At 41.0% G+C, this 22,137-nt stretch overlaps 1 protein-coding gene across 1 annotated transcript in view; it reads left to right on the plus strand.

The window, feature by feature from the left end:
• The window catches only part of LOC109924489 (peroxynitrite isomerase THAP4-like), a 24,843-nt gene extending 24,370 nt beyond the window's left edge, over window positions 1-473 (plus strand). Inside the window, exon 5 of the mRNA XM_048604145.1 lies at window positions 404-473. Coding sequence (XP_048460102.1) covers window positions 404-473 — 70 coding nt within the window. The remainder of the gene's footprint in view (window positions 1-403) is intronic.
• The last annotated feature ends 21,664 nt before the right edge of the window (window positions 474-22,137 follow it).

Genomic DNA, 22,137 nt, shown 5'->3' on the forward strand with positions numbered 1-22,137 from the left:
CTGATTGGGACCACATCTACAAATATTCATGCACCCCATCATCACCGCTTAGTCACAGCAGTGTGTACTATCTACAAGATGCACTGCAGAAATTCACCAAAGGTCCTTTAACAGTACCTTCCAAACCCATGACCACTTCCATCCAGAAGGACATGGGAACACCACCACCTGCAAGTTCCCCTCCGAGCCACTCACCATTCTGTCTTGGAAATGTTTCTTTAGTGTTGCTAGGTCAAAATCTTGGAATTCCCTCCCAAACGGCATTTTTGGTCTACCTACAACATATACAATCAAGGTGGCAGCTCACCACCACCTTCTCAAGGGCAACTAGGGACAGGCAATAAATGCTGGCCAGCCAGTGATGCTCATGTCCAATGAGCGAACATAAAAAAATTTACAATAGTGATTATATAACTTTGCACTTCACTTTACAAAGGTACATCATTGGTGACAAGCGCTTTGAGTCAATCTAATGTTGTGAAATGAGCCATGTAAATCCTTTCTTGCTTCTCAAGTAATTTTATATCAACTGCTACATTACCTGCATTGCTTACTTCCCTCTGATTCAGTGTTCAAACTAGGCTTCCCATATCATGATTACTTTCTTGAAACAGCATCAGGGATATACAGCTGCAAAAACAGTAATTATCATTCACTATTAATAACTTCATAAATTAGAAGACAAAAACTACACCATGGAGTTTTCCACCCGCAGTAAATGTTGTGACTACCGATTACTACCAATTGGTTTTTTTTTGCTGCTTCTCCTTTTCTAACTGGCAATTTACAAAAGCAAAAATACACAATTCCACCAAGAAAATTATAGCAATAAAGTTAGATCAAAAACAGATTTTATCTCCTGGCCTGCCCATTTGAATATCTTTAAGATATTTGTTGCTTTTCCAACAGTAGTAGGGGACTGGTGTCTAATCCAGTCGCACCTCACAAACAGCAGAATCACTTGGGCGACATTCTGAATGACATCAAATTCCTTGTTCAGTGGCCTATAATTGAAGCCTTGAGAATTCACTTCTGTGCTGACAGCTCACCATGTGATGCCCAAGTGATAGCAAATACAACTCCTAACATTCAGCACCCACTAACTAGAGACTTGCACACCAGATGGGAAACAGATATCCATAATCTGAATCACGGCAGTTACAGCCTAGATCAAAAACCACAATCCTCAACAACTACCTGCAATTCATGACGAGTCTGGTTATTGGTGGTATACGCTATTGCAACAGGCCCACCACAAATTTACTTTCCTGTTTTGTTCAAAAGGTTTAAAACCAAGTGAGCAAATTCCAGACTTCAACAGAAGTCACTTTTATCCCTAACAAAAGCTACAAACATCTTATAATAATCTCACTTTAAAGTGGCCAAAGGTGAGAAAGTACTAAGTAAGCTTCCTCAATGAGGAAACGATACACTGCAAAGCCTCCTAAACTGCAATCTCATACTTTAACCTTCCTCTTAAACCTCCAAACAGATGGTTCAACTTTTGTGACGTTTAGAGTTTCAAATGATTTGATGCCTAAATTATCACATTGAGTGTTGCAAAAGAATTAATTCATAACTTTCATTCCTTGTGCAATTAATAGGCTGCAAGGATAATACATAAACTAGAATCTTAAGCAAAGTCAAAAAAATCTAAACCCCATTTTAGTGCAGAACCTACTAAACAAATTGCAACCAATCTTTTCCATCAGTATCATCTGCAACAAGTGAAGATCTCACTGCACATATTTATAATTCACTTTCAGTTCAGTGTGCTCATTAAATGACGGATATCTGCCCTGGCGTAAGAGAACCATTTCAACTTCTAGCACCCTAGTGTCCACCTTAAGTGCTTCCAAGTCAGGTACAGCACTGTTAGTGTCAGGTTCCCTAAATCCCACCCTTACATTTAAAAGCCTACTCCAGTGTGACACGTTACTGTCATCCAAACAAAGTTTTATTTTCAAATATTTCAAAGATCCTTGATGCAGCTTGTACTCATCTTTAGAAACAGTCAAGTAATGTTTTGAAGTTCTCTCTGGCTGGTGTAAGTGAAAAGGTCTCCAATATGTGCTGTCCCTCTTTGGTAAAATGTAATCAAATGATCAAACGTCCCCTGAAAAGTTATTCCTGTAGCTGTTCAGATATGATCATGACTAACTCATGACGGAAAATCCTACATATGCCAATACTATGCCATCTCCCTGAAGCCATATAGTTATGGGTTCAAATATCAACACTTAACAGTAAGGTCCTGGGGAGTGTTGCTGAACAACAGACCTTGGAGTGCAGGTGCATAGTTCCTTGAAAGTGGAATCGCAGGCAGATAGGATAGTGAAGGCAGCGTTTGGTATGCTTGCCTTTATTGGTCAGTGCATTGAGTGTAAGAGTTGGGAGGTCACGTTGCAGCTGTACAGGTCATTGGTTTGGCCATTTTTGGAGTATTGAATGCAATTCTGGTCTCCCTGCTATAGGAAGGATGTTGAGAAATTAGAAAGGGTTCATAAAAGATTTACGAGGATGTTGCCAGTGTTGGACTGTGTGTGACATAGGGAGAAGTTGAATAGGCTAGGCTATTTTCCCTGAAGCTTCAGAGGCTGAGGGGTGACCTTATAGAGATTTATAAAATCATGAGGGGCACAGATAGGGTAAATAGGCAAGGTCTTTTCCCTGGGGTGAGGGGGTCCAAAACTAGAGGGCATAGGTTAAAGGTAAGAGAGGAAAGATATAAAACGGACTTAAGGGGCAACTTTTTCATGCAGAGGGTGGTGTGTATATGGAATGAGCTGCCAGAGGAAGTGGTGGAGGCTGGTATGATTACAACATTTAAAAGGCATCTGGATGGGTATATGAATAGGAAGGGTTTAGAAGGACGTGGGCCAAATGCTGGTAAACAGGACTAGATTTATAAGGATATCTGATCGGATGGACGAGTTGGACCGAAGAGTCTGTTTCTGTGCTGTACATCTCTATGACTCTATGACCATATCAACTTCAATACCTCGTTTGAGGGGCTAGGGTCTTTGTGTAAAAATGGTAAAGTTACTCATACACAAGAATATTTCATTAGGTAATTTTAATCATGCAACTGTATTGTATTTCAAACTTCTAAGATGTTGAAATCCTCATTTTGCCAAGCTAAGGGAAAGGTAAATATACAGATTTTTTTGGAAAAGCATTTTGAACATTTCTGTGCAAATTTGCAGAAATCAAATTACATTGGAGAACAACTGCATTGCAATTAGTGAAATTAGTACAAATTTATATAATACTTTTAATGTAATAAAGCATTTTATACTATCCTTAGTGTGACTATAAGCTAATTGCATTGTACAATTTTGAATACAATGTATTTACAAAGAAGTACATTTATAAAGATGGAGTGGGCAGAAATCACAAACTAGACTGTTAAATTTTTAACGTAGTGATATATCAGATATTACCAACTTCTTACACCAAGTTAGGAACACAGAACTCCTCAAGCTGTGTGTCTTCCAAAGATTGTACATTGTGAATCAAGAGTATTCAAAACATGTTAACTCCGCATGGAATTTGGTGTAAAGAGTAAAATTTAACTTACTTCCTTTAACTAATTTCCAATTGGAAGTATTTTTGCCCTCTGGCTGTGTATTTGACAGGCAGATATTTTGTAAGACTATTACAGCTGTATTGAGTGGATCATGCTATATAGAGGCAAGTTAAATTTTATTGTGAATTCTATAAATTATGGTCTATAGAACAGCACAGCACAGGAACAGGGCCTTCAGCCCACGATGTCTGTGACAACCATGATGCCATTCTAAACTAAACCCATCTGCCTGCAGCTGGTCCATATCCCTCTATTCCCTGTCTGCCTACGTATCTGCCTAAATGCCTCTTAAATATTGCTATCCTACCTGCTTCTAACACCTCCCCTGGTAGTACACTGCAGGCACTTAACACCATTTGTCAAAAAAGCTTGCCTCGCCATACCTCCTTTCAACTTTCATCTTAAGCCTATCGCCCTTGGTATTTGACATTTCCACCCCATCCATGCCTCTCATAATGTAATATATTTCTATCAGGTTGCCTCTCAAGCAAAAACAATCCAAGTTTGCTCAACCTCTCCTTGTAGCTAATGCACTCCATCCAGCCAATTTCCTGCCCGACCTCTTTTGCACCATCTCCAAAGCCTCCACATCCTCCCTATAGTGTGGCAACTAGGAGTACACGCATTACTCCAAAAGTGGCCTGAGGTCTTATACAGCTGCCCCATGATTTGCTAAATTTAAAACTCAATGTCCCAACCGATGAAGGCAAGCATGCTGAATGCCTTCTTTACCATGTTAACTACTTATGCAGCCACTTTCAGGGGCTGCGGACTTGCACCCCAAGATCCCTCTATATATCAATGCTCCTAATGGTAGGACCTTTAGCTGCATAATTTCCTCTTGCATTTGACCTCCCAAAATGCATCACCTCACACTTGTCAGATTAAAACTCCATCTGCCATTTCTCCACCCAACTTTCTCACCGATATATATCCTGCTGTTTCCTCTGATAACCTTCTTCACTATTCACTCCAATTTTCATGTCGTCATCTTCAAACTTACTAATCGGACCACCTATATGAAGAGATCCCAGCACTGATCCTTGTAGAACACCAATGGTTACAGACCTCATCAGAAAAACATGCATCTTCAATGACCAAGCAAATTTTGTATCCAATTTACCAACTGGGTTTGGATCCCACGTGACTTGAGCTTCTGGATCAGCCTACCACGACGAACCTTGTCAAATGCTTTAGTAAAGTCCATAGAAAAACATCCACTGCCATACCCTCAATCATCTTTGTCACTTCCTCAAAAACCTCTGTGATAATGATATGGCATTAAGAGGTGTATTTTGACCTGGTCTCTTAAAAGAGAGAGATTGAACAAGAGGCAATGAGCAGTCTGTGGTAAAAACAGCTTGTAAGGCCTTGGAATTTTTTTTTAAAAAAAGGTTGGAACTACAGAAGCAGCCCGAGTGGGTGTGGTCAAGCTCTCTCAGGTTTGTTAGTTAGCTTTCAGCAGTTGCTGTTGTGGGCTGGAAGAAATGGCAGCTGTTTTTCCTTCTCTTGATTACAGCCAAAAGTTGGGGGTTCTCTTCCCAGGCTGCTGGACTATATGCCGATTACATGTAAATCTGTTTTCTGCATTTCCCTGTTTGCCAAAGGGTGTGTTTATGGGATATTACTGTATTGGAACAGTTAATTAGTAATAGTTACTGTATCTATTATTCTGGTGAGTTTTCCAATAGAGTTAAATTATTCTAAGTTGTTCTTTCTTTTGTTGTGTGTTTGGATAAATTGTGTTTTGCTTAACATTTATTAGTTTGACCAGTCACATTGCATCTGGAACAGTGCTTTACACTTGCCTTTAAAGTAAGAAAAGGTTAAGGTACTGCTCTTCAACTTTCTACCTAGCTCCCTAAATTTCTTTTGAAGAACCTTATTTCTCTTTGTGACCTCTGGCTGTTCAGAGTGAACTCCCCTTTCAGAATATTCTGTGGCCACTCAAAGACATCCTCAACTCTGGCCATTGGCTGAAATATTTTGGAATTCATTATATATATATATTTTGAATTAAAATCACATTTTTGATACATTATTATTGGAATGGGCATGGCACTGGCTCAGTCAGCAGTTATTGCCCATTCTGATTTGCATTCAAGATGGTAGCAGCAAACTGCCTTTCTGAATTGTTACAATCCATGGAAAATAGGTTCACCTAAAGTGATGTCACAGGATTTTGACACAGCAATAGTTAAATAATATTTCCAAGTCAGGATGGTGTATGGTTGAGGGAGGAGCTTGTAGGTAGTGATATTCCCAGGGAGCTACTGCCCTTGTCCTTCCCTACCACGATCATTAAGGTGAATGGGCTACAATTCCCTGGATATTATCTGTCCTCCTCCTTAAATACATGAACCTAGCAATTCTCTTGTACTGCACCTTTTTTTTTTAAAATTGAGTTAGCAAATGTGTAGTAAAGCCTCTGATATCTCTTTCTTAGCTTCTTTTAAAATGTTTGGATGTAATCCTTCCAGAGGAGTTTCTGTCCTGAGTTTGAACAGTTCACTACTTTATTCAAAGCTTCTGTTTTCTTAAAAAAAATTGAACGTACATATTTCATTGCTTATGTAACCATTCAGCCTCATGTCTACCAATCTGCCTGACAAATACTTGAATAATATTATTTCACATTTATGCTATGCTCTGTTGTTACCTGTCAGGTTACTCATCTGTCCCTATAGGGCCCTATTCCCAGACTTGCTTTTTAGTATTAATAGGCCTGTAAACAATTTTATTATTTGGCTGACATTACAAACTCTAAGTTAACTTAGTGGCTTCCTTTTTGCCCAACGTTACTTTTACTTTCCTCCCAATGTTTTTTGAACTCTTGCCACTACTTCTGTGCTGGCTATACTGCACAAAACAATCAACATCCCCTCTCCATCACTGGCAACTTGGATTTGCTTATCCAGCTAAGTCCTCTTACTTCTGCTCCAATCTTCATTGCCTTTCCACGTTATCGTAGCAACACAGGAACAGGAATAGGCCATTCAACCCATTAAGCATATTCCACCTTTCCATGAGATCATGGTTGATCTGTTACCTAACACCATACACTTGCCTTTGACTCACATCCCTCAATACCTTGGCTTAACAAAAAGATATTTATCTCAGATTTAAGATGAACAACTGAGCCAGAACCTGATACCATTTGTGGATGAGTTCCAAATATCTCTCAAACTTTGTGCGTAGAAGTGCTTCCTAACATCTCTTAAATGGTCTGGCCCTAGTTCAAGACCAGCATGTTCCAGTAAGGAGTAAGGACAAGGATGGCAACTTAAGGGACATTTGGATAACGAGAAAGGTTGTGAATTTAGTCAAAAAGGAAAAAAGAAGCATAAGTAAGTTTTAGGAATCTAAAATCAGACAGAGCCCATGAGGATTAAGGAAAGTACTCAAGAAGGGACCAAGAGATGATCTTGGCAAGTAGTGTTAAAGGGAATCCCAAGGCATTCTAGAGATACATTAATAATAAAAGGATGACTAGGGAGAAGGTAGAACCACTCTAGGATAAAAGAGGGAATGTGTGTTTGAAGTAAAAGGATGGTCAGTGAGATCCTAAACGAGTACTTTGCATCAGTATTCACCAGGAAAGGATATGGAGGCTCATGAGATTTGTGTGGAGCATGCTAATATGCTAAGGCATTTTGGGATCAAGAAGATAGTAGTGTTGGATCTCTTGAAGAGCACTAAGGTGGCTAAGTCCCCAGGGCCCGATGGTATCTACCCCAAGTTATTGAGAGAGGCAAGAAAGGAGATTGTTGGGGTCTTGACCAAGATCTTTGTATCCCTGCTAGCCATTGAAGAGGTCCCAGAGGATTGGCAAGTAGCTAATGTTGTTTCAAGGGAAATAGGGATAATACAGGAAATTATAGACAGGCAAGTCTCACATCAGTGATTGGGAAGCTATTGGAGAGAATTCTTAAGATAGGATTTATGCACATTTAGAAAATCATGGCCTAATTAGGGACAGTCAGCTTGGCTTCATGCAGGGCAGGTCATTTCTTATTAACTTGACTGAATTTTTCAAGGAGGTGACAAAGGTGGTCGTTAAGGGCAGAGCAGTGGACATCGTTTACATGAATTTTAGTAAGGTTTTCAACAAGGCCCCTCTTGGCAGCTCGTCCAAAAGATTAAGATGCATGGGATCCACAGTGACTTGGCCACATGGATTCAGAATTGTTTCAGAGATAGTAAAAACTGCAGATGCTGGAGAATCTGAGATAACAAGGTGTAGAGCTGGATGAACACAGCAGGCAGGCTGACGTTTTGGGCCTAGACCCTTGTTCAGAATTGGCTTGCCCATAGAAGACAGACTAGTGGTGGAAGGGTGTTTTTTAGGCTGGAGGTCTGTGACTAGTGGTGTTCTGCAGGGATCCATACTGGGACCTCTGCTGTTTGTGATATATATATATAAATTTCTTGGCTGAAAATATAGATGGATGGGTTAGTAAGTTTGCAGACAATACAAGGATCAGTAGGGTTGTGGATAGTATAGAAGGTTGTTGCAGGATATAGATCAGTTGCAAATATGGGTGGAAAAATGACAAATGGAGTTTAATCCAGGTGAATGTGAAGTGCTGCACTTTGGGAAGATCAAATGTTAAGCAAAGCTATACAGTTAACGGCAGGACTCTGAACAGGATTCATGTACAGAATGATTTTGCGGTTCGAGTCCATAGCTCCCTGAAAGCACCACACATGTAGATAGGATGGTAAAGGCATATGGTATGCTTGCCTTTATTCATCAGGGAACTGAGTACAAGAGTCAGCATGTCACGTTGCAGCTTTAAGACTTTGATTAGGCCACACTTAGGAGTATTGTGTTCAATTCTGGTCGCCAGAGGCTTTGGAGAGGGTACAGAAGAGGTTTACCATGATACTGCCTGGATTAGAGAATATGAGCTACAAAGGAGAGGCTAGAAAAACTCTGGTTATTTTCTCTTGATCAGTGGAGGCTGAAGGGAGACTTGATAGAAGTTCATAAAATTATGAGATGCATAGATAGGCTTGACATCCTTTTCCCAGAGCTGAAATGTCTAATATGAGGAGGCATACATTTAAGGTGAGGGGGGGGGAAAAGAGTTCAAAGGAGACCTGAGAGCAAGCTTTTCAAAAAAAAAAACAGAATGTCAGGAGTCTCAAGGGCATTTAAGGGACTTTTAGATAAGCACAAGAATATGCAAGGAATGGAGGGATATGGACCAAGGGCAGGGAGAAGGGATTAGTTTAATTTAGCATCACATTTGGCACAACATCGTGGGCTGAACAGCCCATTCCTGTGCTGTACAGTTTTATGTTCTACGTTCTAATTCTCAAAGTATGGCCCCGGTCCTTGAATCCCCAACCTGTGGAAATAGTTTATCTTCAGCCACCCAGTCTTTTCCTGTTAATTATCTCGAAGACTTTGATCAGATCAGCCTTTAACCTAAAATTCTAAAAAGAAATAACCCTAATTTATGGATTCATCCTCATAACTCCTGAAGTTCAGATATCATTCTTATAAAACCACATTGTACTCCCTCCAAGGGAGTACATCCTTCCTAAGGTGTGGTGTCCCAATCTACTCTGTACTCCAAGTGGGGTCTAACCAGGGTTTTATATAACTGCAGCACCCTTATATCTAGAGGACTGGATTTTAAAAAAGCCAGCATTCTATTAGCTTCCTTGATTATTTTTTGCTCTTGATATATTCCCTTAAGTGCTACTTTTCACATCTTTACTTAATCAACTGTGCATGGGTATCAAAGCATTTGAGTTTGTGATTTTATAGCATGTTAAGAGATTCCAATCAAACTACATTTCTTTTTTAAAATTCATTCAGGGGATATGGGCCTCAGTGGCCTAGCCAACATTTATTGTTCATCCATTGCTGCGCTCGAGAAGCTGGTGGTGGGCTCTCTTTTGCGCTGCTGCAGTCTGTTTAGCGTAAGCACACATGCAATGCTGTTCACAAGAAAATTCCAGGATTTTGCCAGAGCGATTTTTAAGGCAGAGTGATACATTTTCAAATCAGGGTGGTATATCACTTGGAGAAAAACTTGCAGGAGGTGGTATCGCCACATATCTGCTGCCTTTGCCACTGTACAGCATAGCGATCTTGGGTTTGGGAAGGTGCTGTTTAAAGATACTTGGTGTGTTACTACAGTGCTTCTGTGGACGGTATACTCTGCTGCCAGTGTGAACTGGTGGAGGGTATGAGCATTGTGCTAATCAACCCAATTGCTTTGTCCTGTATGCTGTCAAGCTTCTTCAACACTGTTAGAGGCAGTATTTGTCCAGGCAAATGGGGAGCATTCAATCAAACTCCTAACTCAAGTCTTGTGAATGGTGTATCATCTTTGGGGAGTCAGGTGGTGACTTGTACGCTGCTGATTCCTAGCCTCTGCTCGGTTCCTGTAACCACAGTATTTATGTGGCTACTCCAGTTCAGTTCACTTTCTGGTGAAGGGTCACAACCAGCATGTTAATACTGAATAATGGGAAAAAAAGACTTAAATGAAAAGCAGTAAAATATCAGTAAAAAAGGTAATGATGGCACTGAGAAGTCAAATCCCAGAACCAGAAGATTCACATCCCAAGGTTTTAATGTAAGTAGAGGAGAACATTGGGAGATTACAGTTAAGGCATCCACAATGTTCTCAATTTAAAACCCATTTATTCAGATTGGAAAACAGCACACATTACTATTCAAGAAAGGTGAAAGAGAGAATTAAGAGAATTGTAAACTTATCAGCCTAACTGTGCCTTCTTGTTTTAGACTCCACAACCAGGGGAAACACCTTAAAAAGGATTCGGCAGCGTAAATGCAGTCATACATCTTGTATGTTTCCATGAAATCACCAGATTCTTCAAATTCTCTAATTCTTCTCTGTTCTAGAGAATAGAGGCTCAGCTGACATAATGTCTCTTCACAGAACAGTCCATCATCCTGGAAACAAGTCTTGTCGCATCCCTTCTATAGCAATGTCTCTCCTAAGAAAAAGGAGACCAAAAAACTGAAAAGGGTACTCCAGGTGGGGGTCTACCCAAGCTCCGATACAATTGGAGCCTGCAATCAATTCCTCTTGTGATAACAACCGATGTACCATTAGAACTCCTAACAGCTTGCTGCCTGCATGTTAGCCTTCAGTGACTTATTGACCAGGACACCCAAATCCCTTTGTACATCTCCACTTTCCAACCTCTCAAATCTCCCTGTAAAAGTAGATAACCTCACATTTGTCCACATTATTTTCTGCAAAGCCAAACTGAATCAATCTCTATCACTGCATTTGCAACACAGTGATCTTAAAAGATTCAAACATGTTCAATTGTTCCTAACCAGACTTCACAAATAACAGACCTTGGACACCACATTTACAGCTTAAAACAAAAATTGCAATTATTTATATATTTTTAATTTTTTTTTTTTTCCTTTTTCAACATTCTGTGGTTGGCTGGCCAGCACGCACTTATCCTACCTTTACTGACCAAGTCAACAATCAGTGCTAAATTGTCGTGCTTTTAGAGCAGTAATTAACCTGCATTATCTTTCCAGGCCAGTGCCCAGAAGCAAACATTAGTATTTAGTTATTTTTTTTAATAAAATGCTTAGCTGCTGTTCCAAGTTCAATTCTCAACTGCAACTCAGTTCCAAACCAAAAATAAGGAAAATAGTGATGGTCTCAACACTTTCATCTGCCAGGTTCTTGCTCTATTACCAAGTCTGTCTAGATTCTCCTGAAATTGTAGTACATCTTCCTTACAAGCAAATTTCCCTCTAAGCTTTATACACAGACTCGAGTGCAAATGCATAACTAGTTCCAGAAGCCACTGCATGCAAACTTCAGAGATAACAAGGTGTAGAGCTGGATGAACACAGCAGGCCAAGCAGCATCAGAGGAGCAGGAAAGCTGACGTTTCGGCCCAGACCCTTCTTCAGAAATGCATGCAAACTTCATCTGCCTCCAGTACAATCTTCCTCATAGGTGCATTCAGCAGCAGGAAAAATTAGAGGGAACATCGCTCACAACACATTCCAGCTTAGCTCGGTATCATCTGCAACATTAGAACACACATCCAAATCAATGATCGTTGTGATATCCCACAGGCCAGTCTGCCACTGTGAGAATGACCCATTTATTCCTTCTGTTGCGTTTCTGGTAGTCAATTCTTAAACTATGCCAATACATTACTTGATGTGCCACGTACTTGAATTTTGCTAACCAACCTCCTGTGAGAGACCTTATCAAAAGCCTTCTGAAAATTCATATATACATCCAATTTCCCTTTATCAATTTTGTCCATAACATGTTCAAAGAGTTTACCACAATTTTCCATTTGCAAATCCATGCTGACTATGCTCAGATTATTTTTTATCCAAGTATTCATTATCACATCCTTTATACAAGATTCTAGCATTTACTGTACTGATGGAATACTAATAGGTCTGTAATTCCTTGTTTTTTTCTCCACCTTGCTTTTTTTTTTAAAAAGAAGTAGGGTGACGTTTGCAAGCTTCCAATCTGCAGGAAACTTGGAGAACAGTGGAATTTTCGAAGATCATTACCGATGCATCAACTATCTCTGTAGCCATCTACTTCAACACTCTGAGATGTAGACGATCAGGTTCCCAGGACATTTCAACTATCAGCCACAACAAATTCTCCGGTACAATATTTTCACTCATTTTCTTGGATATCTCACTTTCCCTAGTCACTTGGATCTCTGGGTGGTTTCTTGTATCCTCTTTCGTGGAAACTAGACACAAACTAATCATTTAGCCTGTCTGCCATTTCTTCTATTTCTCCAACATTATAAATTCTCTTGACTCTGCTTTTAATAGACCCACATTTGTCTCAGCCAAACGTTTCCTTTTTACAAAGATTTTAGCCCATTTTTATGTTCTTTTCTAGATTGCATTCCACCGTTCCTTATTAGTTTCTTGATTCTTCTTTGCTGTATTCCAAAAGCTTCCCAAATCTTTGGATTTATCATTTCTGGCCGATTTGTACGCCTTTTCTTTTAACCTTACATAATCCTTACCTTCTTTTGTCATCTGTGATTGACTGACCTTGAATTTCTGCACTTTGAAGGAACATATACTTGATGTGAGCCATGTAATAAGTCTTTAAAAGACTGTCCATTGCTACTTTACATCATGCCTTTTGATGCATTTTCCCACCTCAGCCAAATTTGTGCCTCATGTTTTCATAAATTTCCTTATTCAAGGCTATTGCTTTAAAATCAAACTGCCTCACTTTCAAACATAATGTAAAATTCTAGAGATAGTAACGACAAAATGATAAAGTTTCCTTTACACTACTAATTAGCCCGTTTCCATTACATAATAGTAGATCCAAAATAGCCTGTCCTCCAGTATGCTCGACAAGATGTGCTCCAGTAAACCATCTCAAGTCAATATAGAAACTCTACCTCTACAGCTTTAGTGCTCAATTGATTGACCCTGTCTGCATACAGATTGGCATCACCCATAATTACTTAGTTGCACATGCTGCAAGCTTCCTTCATCTCCTGATTTATATTGTGCCCCACAATACCACTATTTGGTGGCCTATAAACAACTCCAATGTCTGCTGCCTTTTGCTGTTTCTTAATTCCACCCAAACAGATTCCTACACTTTGTTCTTCCAATCTAAGATCCTCCTTTACTAATGTACTGAACCAATTCCTTACGATCAGTGCATCACCTCCTTTTCCCATTGGTCTATTCTTCAGAAACACTGAATATCCTTGAATATTTAGTTTCCAATTCTGTTCACTAGTCATGAAATGGCAAGTATATCAGAACAATTTCTCTCTTTACACTTTTCGGCCATCTATCTTGTCATAGATGCTACATCCATTCAGGAACAACACCCTTTACTTAGTTTTAAAACATTAGTCTTCACTCCAGGCACACGATGTTTGGCTTTGTTTCTCCTATCTTCTCGTCTCTACTTCCTGTTGAGGCTTAACTCGCTTCCAATTTGAGTGACCCAAGGTTCCCATCCCAAGACCAACTAGAGAGCATTTAAATCAAGTCCCTCGTAACAGATTATTAGCTGAAGTTGAAAGCTGATGGCAAATTATTGACCTACATAGGAAATTGCGTGGCAGGTACTCCAATTTGTAGGATTTGATTAGTGGTGCCACACAGAAATGAGTTGGTCCTAAACTATTCAACAAACTTGTTAGCACTTTAGATGATAGAACTGAAAGCCACCTATTTACATTTGCCAATTACACCAAGATAGGTGGTATAATGAGCAACATAGATGAAAGCATACAATCACAATGAGATGGGAATAGATTACATTAATGAAATACATTGGACAAAACATTACCAAATTTAAATAAATATAAAATCATTCATTTCACATTTTAAAAAATGAACCGAATGGAGTACTTTCTAAGTGGTGAAATATTGGGAACACTTGAGGGTCAAAAATCTCAGATGCTCACAGACGTAATTCCAAAATATCATAAATAGGTTCAGACATTAATCAAAAAGGCCAAATGGAATGCTGGCCTTTTTTCGAGCGGAACAGAATACAGTGACCATTATTAAGCACCAGTTATTAAAAGCCCTAGTTAGACCACAGGTAATATCCTGAAAGCAGCTCTGCCAAGACGTATTGACCTTGAAGAGAGCGAGAAAATTTACCAGAATGACCTGTGGACTTCAAGGGTTAAATTAGAGTTTATATGAATTCCCTAGAATTTATGACATTAAGCAGTGACTCAATTGAAGCTTTCAATAAATTAAGTAGCATGAATAGGACATTTACAGCAGAACTCTTTACACTGGTTGGGGAATCTAGGAAGCATAGTCCAAACTTCAGGGAATTATGAAACATATTTGCACACGCAGATTGGTAGAATTCTGGAACTAGTAAATTGCAGCTACTGCAAGATTATTCAGTTTTAAAGCTCAGATTGATAGAGTTTTGTTTGCAAAAGAAAGATGTACAGGGCAAAGGCAGTACATAGAACTGGTTCAGAGAATACAGAGAAGACAGGCAGCACAGTGACTGTGGTTAACACGGATACCTCAAAGCACCAGGGACCTGGGTTCAATTCCACCCTCGGGCAACCGTGTGTAGAGTTTGCACATTCTCCCCGTATCTGCGTGTGTTTCCTCTTGGGACTTCAGTTTCCTCCCACAGTCCAAAAGGCATGCAGGTTGGGTGGATTAGCCATAGTAAATTGCCCAAAGAGTTCAGTGATGCGCAGGCTAGATGGATTAGCCACAAGAAATGCAGGGTTACAGAATGGGCTGGGTCTGGGGTCAGATGCAGACTTGATGGGCCAAATGGCCCAACTCCACACTGTTGGGATTCTATGATTCAATCCAGAAGCCCAGGCGAATACCCTGGAGACTCAGATTCAAATACTAAAGCTAGTGTAGTTCAAATTAAATCAAATCAAATCTGGAATTCAAAGCTAGTAATACTGCCAGGAAACCAGCAAACGTTGCAAAAATAAAAAACCTGGCTCAAATGTCCTGCAGAGGAAATCCGTCATCGTCTCCTAGTTTGGCCTGTGTGACTCCAAACCTACAGAAATGTTGTTGATTCTTAACTGCCCTTTGAAATGGCTGAGCAAGTTGTACCAAACAGGCTGCAGTGATTTAAGGCAGCAGCTGATCAGCACCTTCCCAAGGGCAGTTAAGGATGGGCATCAAATTTTCGTCAGTGCCCACATCTCATGAAACAGTAAAATGCAATAGGCACAAGGAGCTTAAATGACCTACTCTCATTCCTATGAATGCGCTAGCTAATAAGAGAGCAGGCAGTTTGAGAAGCTCATTGCACTCAAATCCCAAGCAGACTGCTGGAAAGGGATCAAGGTGAATAGGTTTACAGAATATAGTACATGGCAAAATCGAATATGTAATGAAAAAAGCACAACACAGCATTATTGGACTTTGTAACTAACAAACTACAACAGCCAACATTTACATCTAAAAATAGAAGCTGATACATTCTTTAAATGGGACGTTTTGACACAGAGACCATCAGAATATTGAGATCTAAAGGAATTGAAACTTCTGTGGAAATTTCACTTGATGTTAACACTGAAATATAGAAAATAGGAGCAGAAGCAAGCCCTTTGAGCTTGCTCTGCCATTCATTATGATCATGGCTAATCATCCAACGCAGCAGGATGCTCTTCCCCCAGATCCTCTGATCCCTTTAACCCCTACTCCTTCTTGAAATCATACAATGTTTGGCCTTGACTGCTTTCTGTGGTAGTGAATTCCATAGGCTCACCACTCTCTGGGTGTAGAAGTTTCACCTCATCAGTTCCTAAACTGTTTACCCCATACCCTTAAACTGTAACCCTGGTTCTGGACCCCCTGCAGTCAGGAACATCCTTCCTACATCTACGTTGTCAGGATTTAGAAGTTTCTATTAGATCAGCCTCTATTACTCTGAACTCCAGTGAAGATAGTACTGATCGACTCAACTTCTCCTCTCGTGGCAGTCCCGCCCACACGCCCACACACCCACACACCCCAACACCCCCCCAAACCAGGAATCTATTTGTTGAGCTTCTGTTGCAAGAATATCCTTCCCCAGATAAGTAGACCAAAATGGTACACAATATTCCTTGTGTGGTCTCATCAAGACTTTGTATAACTGTAGCAAGGCATCCCTGCTCCTGTACTCTAACCCTCTCGCAACACACCACTTGCCTTCCTTACTACACCTGCGTGCTTACTTTCAGTGACTGGTGCAGGAGTACACCCAGATCACATTGCACGTTCCCTCCCCCTCCCCCCAACTTATAGCCAAACAATAATGCCTCCTGTTTTTTGCTACCAAAGTGAATAATCTCATTTATCCACACTATACTACAACTGCCATGCATTTGCCTATTCACTCAGCTTGCCCAGATCACATGGGAGCATCTCTGCAACCTCCTCAGACATCCCCTTCCACCCAGTTTCAGGAGGAGCAAAAGCAAATGTTTCCTGTCAGTGACATTTGCTATTTCAACATCCTGGAGCTGCTTCTGGATAGGGAAACTGTCTTTCCTCCAGATATATCTACATAAACGTTCAGCTGCTAAGTAGCCTGTAGATAACTTGCATTGTAGGTCAGCAAGAAAACTTAAATTTGATCTGTCTTGTTATCGCAAGCCTCCACTACACTACACAAACTGGGTGTTAAAAACTCAGGTGGTTCTTTGGTGAAGGAGTAAAACAAAGGGTAATAAAGGATTTGTCTGATTTCTGGGCACATATTAGAGAGGATATCTAAACCCATCTTTCATACATCATCCAATCTTGGATGACAGACAAGCAGTCAGAAAAGAGTCAATGCAAGGGCCGAGTGCAAGAGCAAGCACATTGGGTGTTTTCACCTGCAAGTATGCACAAAGTAAAAGCACATTTAAAGTTGAAGGAGGTTGTGTTATGATTAACAGTGCAAACATTCACCTCAGCAGGGGGAATAAACAGGTGGAAGAGTTACAATTCAAAGTTAGAGAACAAAAGTAGAAAATTCACTATACCAAGCCCAGTGGTTCACAAAAAAAAGAAGTGCAAACAGCAGCAGTCTTCAGCAAAGTTTCAAGAAAACAACTGCCACAAAGAGCTTGGGCTAAATCTAAAGTTGGAAGCTTCCCTTGAACTGAGGCCCACCATACTGTTTTTGTTCGGTCTTGGCTCCTGATTAATTTGTCCTCTCTCCAGCAAACACAGACAGTACGTGGCTGTTGCTTCAAGGCCATGTGCCTGTCAGTCATGTGCTACTTCTAATTTTGTGATGTACCCAGGCTGACACAGCTGCTGAAGCAAGGAGCATTTCATATTCTTTCTATAAACAATGAATGAATTACAAGCACTGTTCAACATAAAGAGGAAGGTAGGAAAGGAGGAGGGGAGGAGGGGACTAAATCAAAACAGAGTTGGAGGGGGAAAATAAGCTCCAGCACTCATGGTGGCCACTTCTCTCTAAATAAGGAGCATTTCATATGTGTTATTACATACCTCCAGAGCAAGTGGGATTTGAATTGGGGCCCCCAGGTCCAGGGGTAGGGGCACTACCACTGCACCACAAAATACCCTCAAATCTTTCATTTTTTAAATTTAACCTATTTTTCTAACCAACCCATTCAGAGATGCTATTACACTTCTCTGGGGCTGGTGGGACTGGAACCCAGGCCTCCGGGACAGGAGTAGGGACAATACCATTGCACCACATTTGTCCTTAAGGAGCATCTCAAAAGTATCCTGCATCATTCACACAAAGTGTTACAAGAAACAAACTAATTACTTCAACCAGGAGAGGTTTATTAACTTTAAAGGAGATAGCACAAGGTGACTCATAACATTTGAGGAACAACAAGTCATGTTTACAGACCCTATGGATTTGATCATCTCACAAACTGCTCTGAGCAAGATTGCTGTCCGAGCAAAACTTTTAACTGGAGCTATTCTAGTGTTAAAAGCATTCTTCAAGGTGTGGCTGAATTGTACGTAAAGTCCATATAGAAGTGTTGTTTCTCATCTCCTATTCTACAATGAAGTATGTGTCAATTCCAAGAGGATCTGCAACCAAATCTATTTTGGGGGGTTGGGGGGTGTGGGAAAGAGAACAGAAGTTCATAGAATCCCTACACAGTGTGGAAACAGGTCCTTCGGCCCAAGTCCACACTGACCATCAAGAGCATCCCACCCAGAACCCATCCCCCTATATCCCCCACAATCTACTCATCCCTGGACACTATGGGCAATTTAGCATGGCCAATCCACCTAGCCTGCACATCTTTGGACTGTGGGAGGAAACCGGAGGAGACCCACGCAGACATGGGGAGAATGTGCAAACTCCACACAGACAGTCGCCTGGGGGTGGAATGGAACCTGGGTCCCTGGTGCTGAGAGGCAACAGTGCTAACTACTGAGCCACCATGCTGTCCCCAAAGTCATGAAGGCACAACAACACCTCTTCTTCCTTAGCAAGCTCAGGAAATTCAGCATGTCCATAAGGACCCTCACCAATTTTTACAGGTGCACCATGGAAAGCATTCTAAATCAGGTGCATAACGGCTTTGTATGGCAACTATTCTACCCAGGACCATAAGAAACTATAGAAAGTTGTATGCACAGCTTGGACCATCGTGGAAGCCAATTTCCCATCCATAAACTCTACTGACACTTTTTGTTGCTGTGGAACAGCTGCCAACGTCAAAGACCCCTTTCACTCCAGTAATGTTCTCTTCCACCAGGCAAAAGATACAGAAGCTTGAACACGCACCAACAGGTTCAAAAACAGCTTCTTCGCTGCTGTTATTAGGCTGCTGAAAGGACCTAACGCCAAATAATTTTCATCTTGCTTTATACACTTCCTGTGAACCTCATATGGCTCGCTCCGTCTAAGCGCCCTATGATCTGTATGCTCTTGTTTGCTATGACATGCCTGTATTGCTCACAAAACAAAGCTTTTCACATATATGACTATAATGAATCAAAAAGTCACTCAATTAGACTCCTACTGGTGAGTTCAACAGATTCAATGAAACTGAACTTCCACTGCTGGAAGAGATTTAGGACTAGGGCACAAACTAAAAATTAGAGCCAGATCAATCAGAAGTGAAAGTAAGACATTTCCATGAATATTGGTAAGGCCATATTTACTGTCCATTCCTAGCAGACTAAAAGCATTGTTAAGATGCACAGATTTCATTTTTTGCCACGTGGATGTATTATTGAAATGGTTAGCATAAAGTCTGAGGAATCATCCTTAAAGTTTCCATTTGCTTCCAAATAAGGGAACACAGAAACCTTGACATAATCATTAATCTGTTGAATCTTGACAGCACTGAATCTTCTTCTGTTCAGACAAGTCATGGTGTTGTAAGGAATGGACAAGATGGCCACATATGATCACCAAGACTTCAGGATATCCAGCAAGGCAATAAATTTGAGTAGCACTGTCACACTGAAATTAGTTCTTCCTCTTGAACAATGTACTCAGGCCAATTTTCATACATCTATATTGCAAACGTCCCTGTGGTAATCTGGAAGAATCCAGGTGCATAAAAGTGAATAGTTTAAGATGCTCCATCATAACGAGGTTGATTGTGAGTTTGTTTACAGCAGTTGCTAATTGTACACTGTTGAACAGAGTCTGACAACGGCATGTAGATACAGTAAAATGGATAAGGTGACTGCACAAAGTGTGTATTAGAATCTCTTCACCTTGTTCAGATTCAAGAAGAGGCAGGTGCTGAATCAAATTCCCATAACTTAAAGCTGAATTGCAGCAATAATTAATGGAGAAGCCCAACTTGAAGATAGCACTTAGTGAAAGACAAAAACGTGACTGGTTCTTAATAGACAAGGTAAATAGGTCAGCTTAGCACACTGTGCAGCACCAACCTGGGATTTCAGACATTGTCGATCATTCATTCATATGTAATTAGGCACTTAAATGGAGTTTTGAGAGAACCATTCAGAGCTGGTGATCCATCATCCATCTTGGTAACATACTAAGAAATAGGAAGAGAGAGAGCTAGCCACCAAATTCAGAAAGTCTCCCATCACAGTTTGCCTCTAAGCCTAAAGGCAGGCTACACTTTTATGCCACTAAAATATGAATAAGACAGTAAATGGATGACTCCTTAGAGTTTACAGCCCAGCTTGAAGACTGCACTGTGAAAGGAAAATCGTGACTGGCTCTTAATAGGCATGATAACTAGGTCAGCACCAACCTAGGATTTCAGACATTACCCCTTCTGGGAGACTCAGATGAGCAATCACCTCACGACATCTACCTGGTCAAGCTCCCAAAGAATCCTGTATGTTTCAAAAGGTTCTCTCTCATTCTTCTAAACACCAATGAGCACAAGCCCAACCTGCCTGCCTTTCCTCATAAGAGAGTCCCTCCATACCTGGAATCAACCTGGTCAATCTTCCCTGGACTATCTCTAATGTTCTTAGTGACGAACGATTAGACTAGTTGTGCACTTTAAACATTCAGAGTGCCCTTTTGACAAGAGATGGATCAGGTGGGAGGGTGCAATGATTTTACTGGCAAGAGGATATCAAATGGCAGAGGTGGGGGAATGATTGAGCAGATCATGAACTGTAGATGTACTGCAACAAAATGAAAGCCAAATTAGACCATTGACAGTTTAAAAACATTGTTATAAAATAACTTGGAGACAGATCTTTGCCAGGATGGATGCAGAAGTAAGCTGCACCACCATATTTATCCAGTACTCTATAAATGTAGGACAACATTTCCAAACGCTTTGAGAGATGGACACAAAGAATAAAAGAAGTGGGTTCTCGGTCCCACACATGCCACTTGACTTAATATCCTCAAGGCAACCAGGGACAGACAGTAATTGCTGCCTTGGAAAGGTCTACAAAAATATGTGAAGATATCTTCACATTGCCAGATTACTGACAATAAAGGATATTCTATTCTATTCATTCCCCTGATGAATGATGAGCTCTGGCTGTCATCACAAAAATCCATATCTATAGCAGAACATTAACCATGGCAATTTTTTCCATTTTTTAAATGACTTTGTTTTAACATTCATTATTTCCCACATGTACTTCACTGTTATGGCTCAGAACATAGACAGGTCAACTGTTTCAGTACAAACACTACTGCCAAGAGACCAGATCAAAACAACCAGTCCTCAGAAATAAAAATTTAATCAATCCATTTGGACATGTCAAGACATCTCTGCTGCAGGTGGAACACGCCCAGAATCAGGTCACGAGTACTGCACCACCAGGGCCTCCAAATGTTCCATCCTCAAGTGGCCTCATCTTCCTCACCCTCAAGTAGCAACACCTGTACTTAAACATATACCTTCCAGTGACCGAGATCAAAAAGTCAGTACAATGGATCATTTTAAAAAAGGACAGTGTTTAAGAAAACAATAACATAATGTGCAGGATAAACATAAAGCATTCTACAACCTAAGCCAGGTCAGCAGCTTTGACAGAAACAATAATGTGCCACAAAACACTTCAATTGAGGAAACAGGCACGACACGCGAGGGTGGGAGGGAAGGCAGACAGGGTGAGGGGGCTGGGGTGGGGAAAGACAGACAGGGTGAAGGGAGACGGGGTGGGGCGGGGGGAGAAGAGGGAGACAGGCTGGGTGTGGGAAGGGGTAGGGGGGACGGAATAAGGTGACAGTAATGGATCGGGGGATTAGGGCCAGCCGCACGGCCAAGGGGAGGAAGGCAGAACGTACAGAAGATGATCCAGATGGAGTGAGGGTGGGAAAGGAGACCACCCAACATGGGGGTAGGGCACGGAGCACCCAGTTGGCGAGGAGAAAGTGGGAGCCAGGCGCAGCTGCCGGGGACACATCTGGCGAGCTACGGCAGCGGTCTGAGAGGAAACCTCAACACCCCCTCCTCCTACAGGCTGACCTGCTGAGGGGTCTCTATTGTGAAACACCCGGGCCTACCTGCATCCATTGTGCACCATCCACTGTCACGGAGCCTGACATCCACCCCGCATCGCTGATTGACTGTTGCATGTGACCAATCGGAACACAGTAATCCGGGCGGTGCCCCAC

Source organism: Rhincodon typus, chromosome 13, assembly GCF_021869965.1.
Source record: "Rhincodon typus isolate 14 chromosome 13, sRhiTyp1.1, whole genome shotgun sequence".
In the NCBI taxonomy this organism is placed as follows: domain Eukaryota; kingdom Metazoa; phylum Chordata; class Chondrichthyes; order Orectolobiformes; family Rhincodontidae; genus Rhincodon; species Rhincodon typus.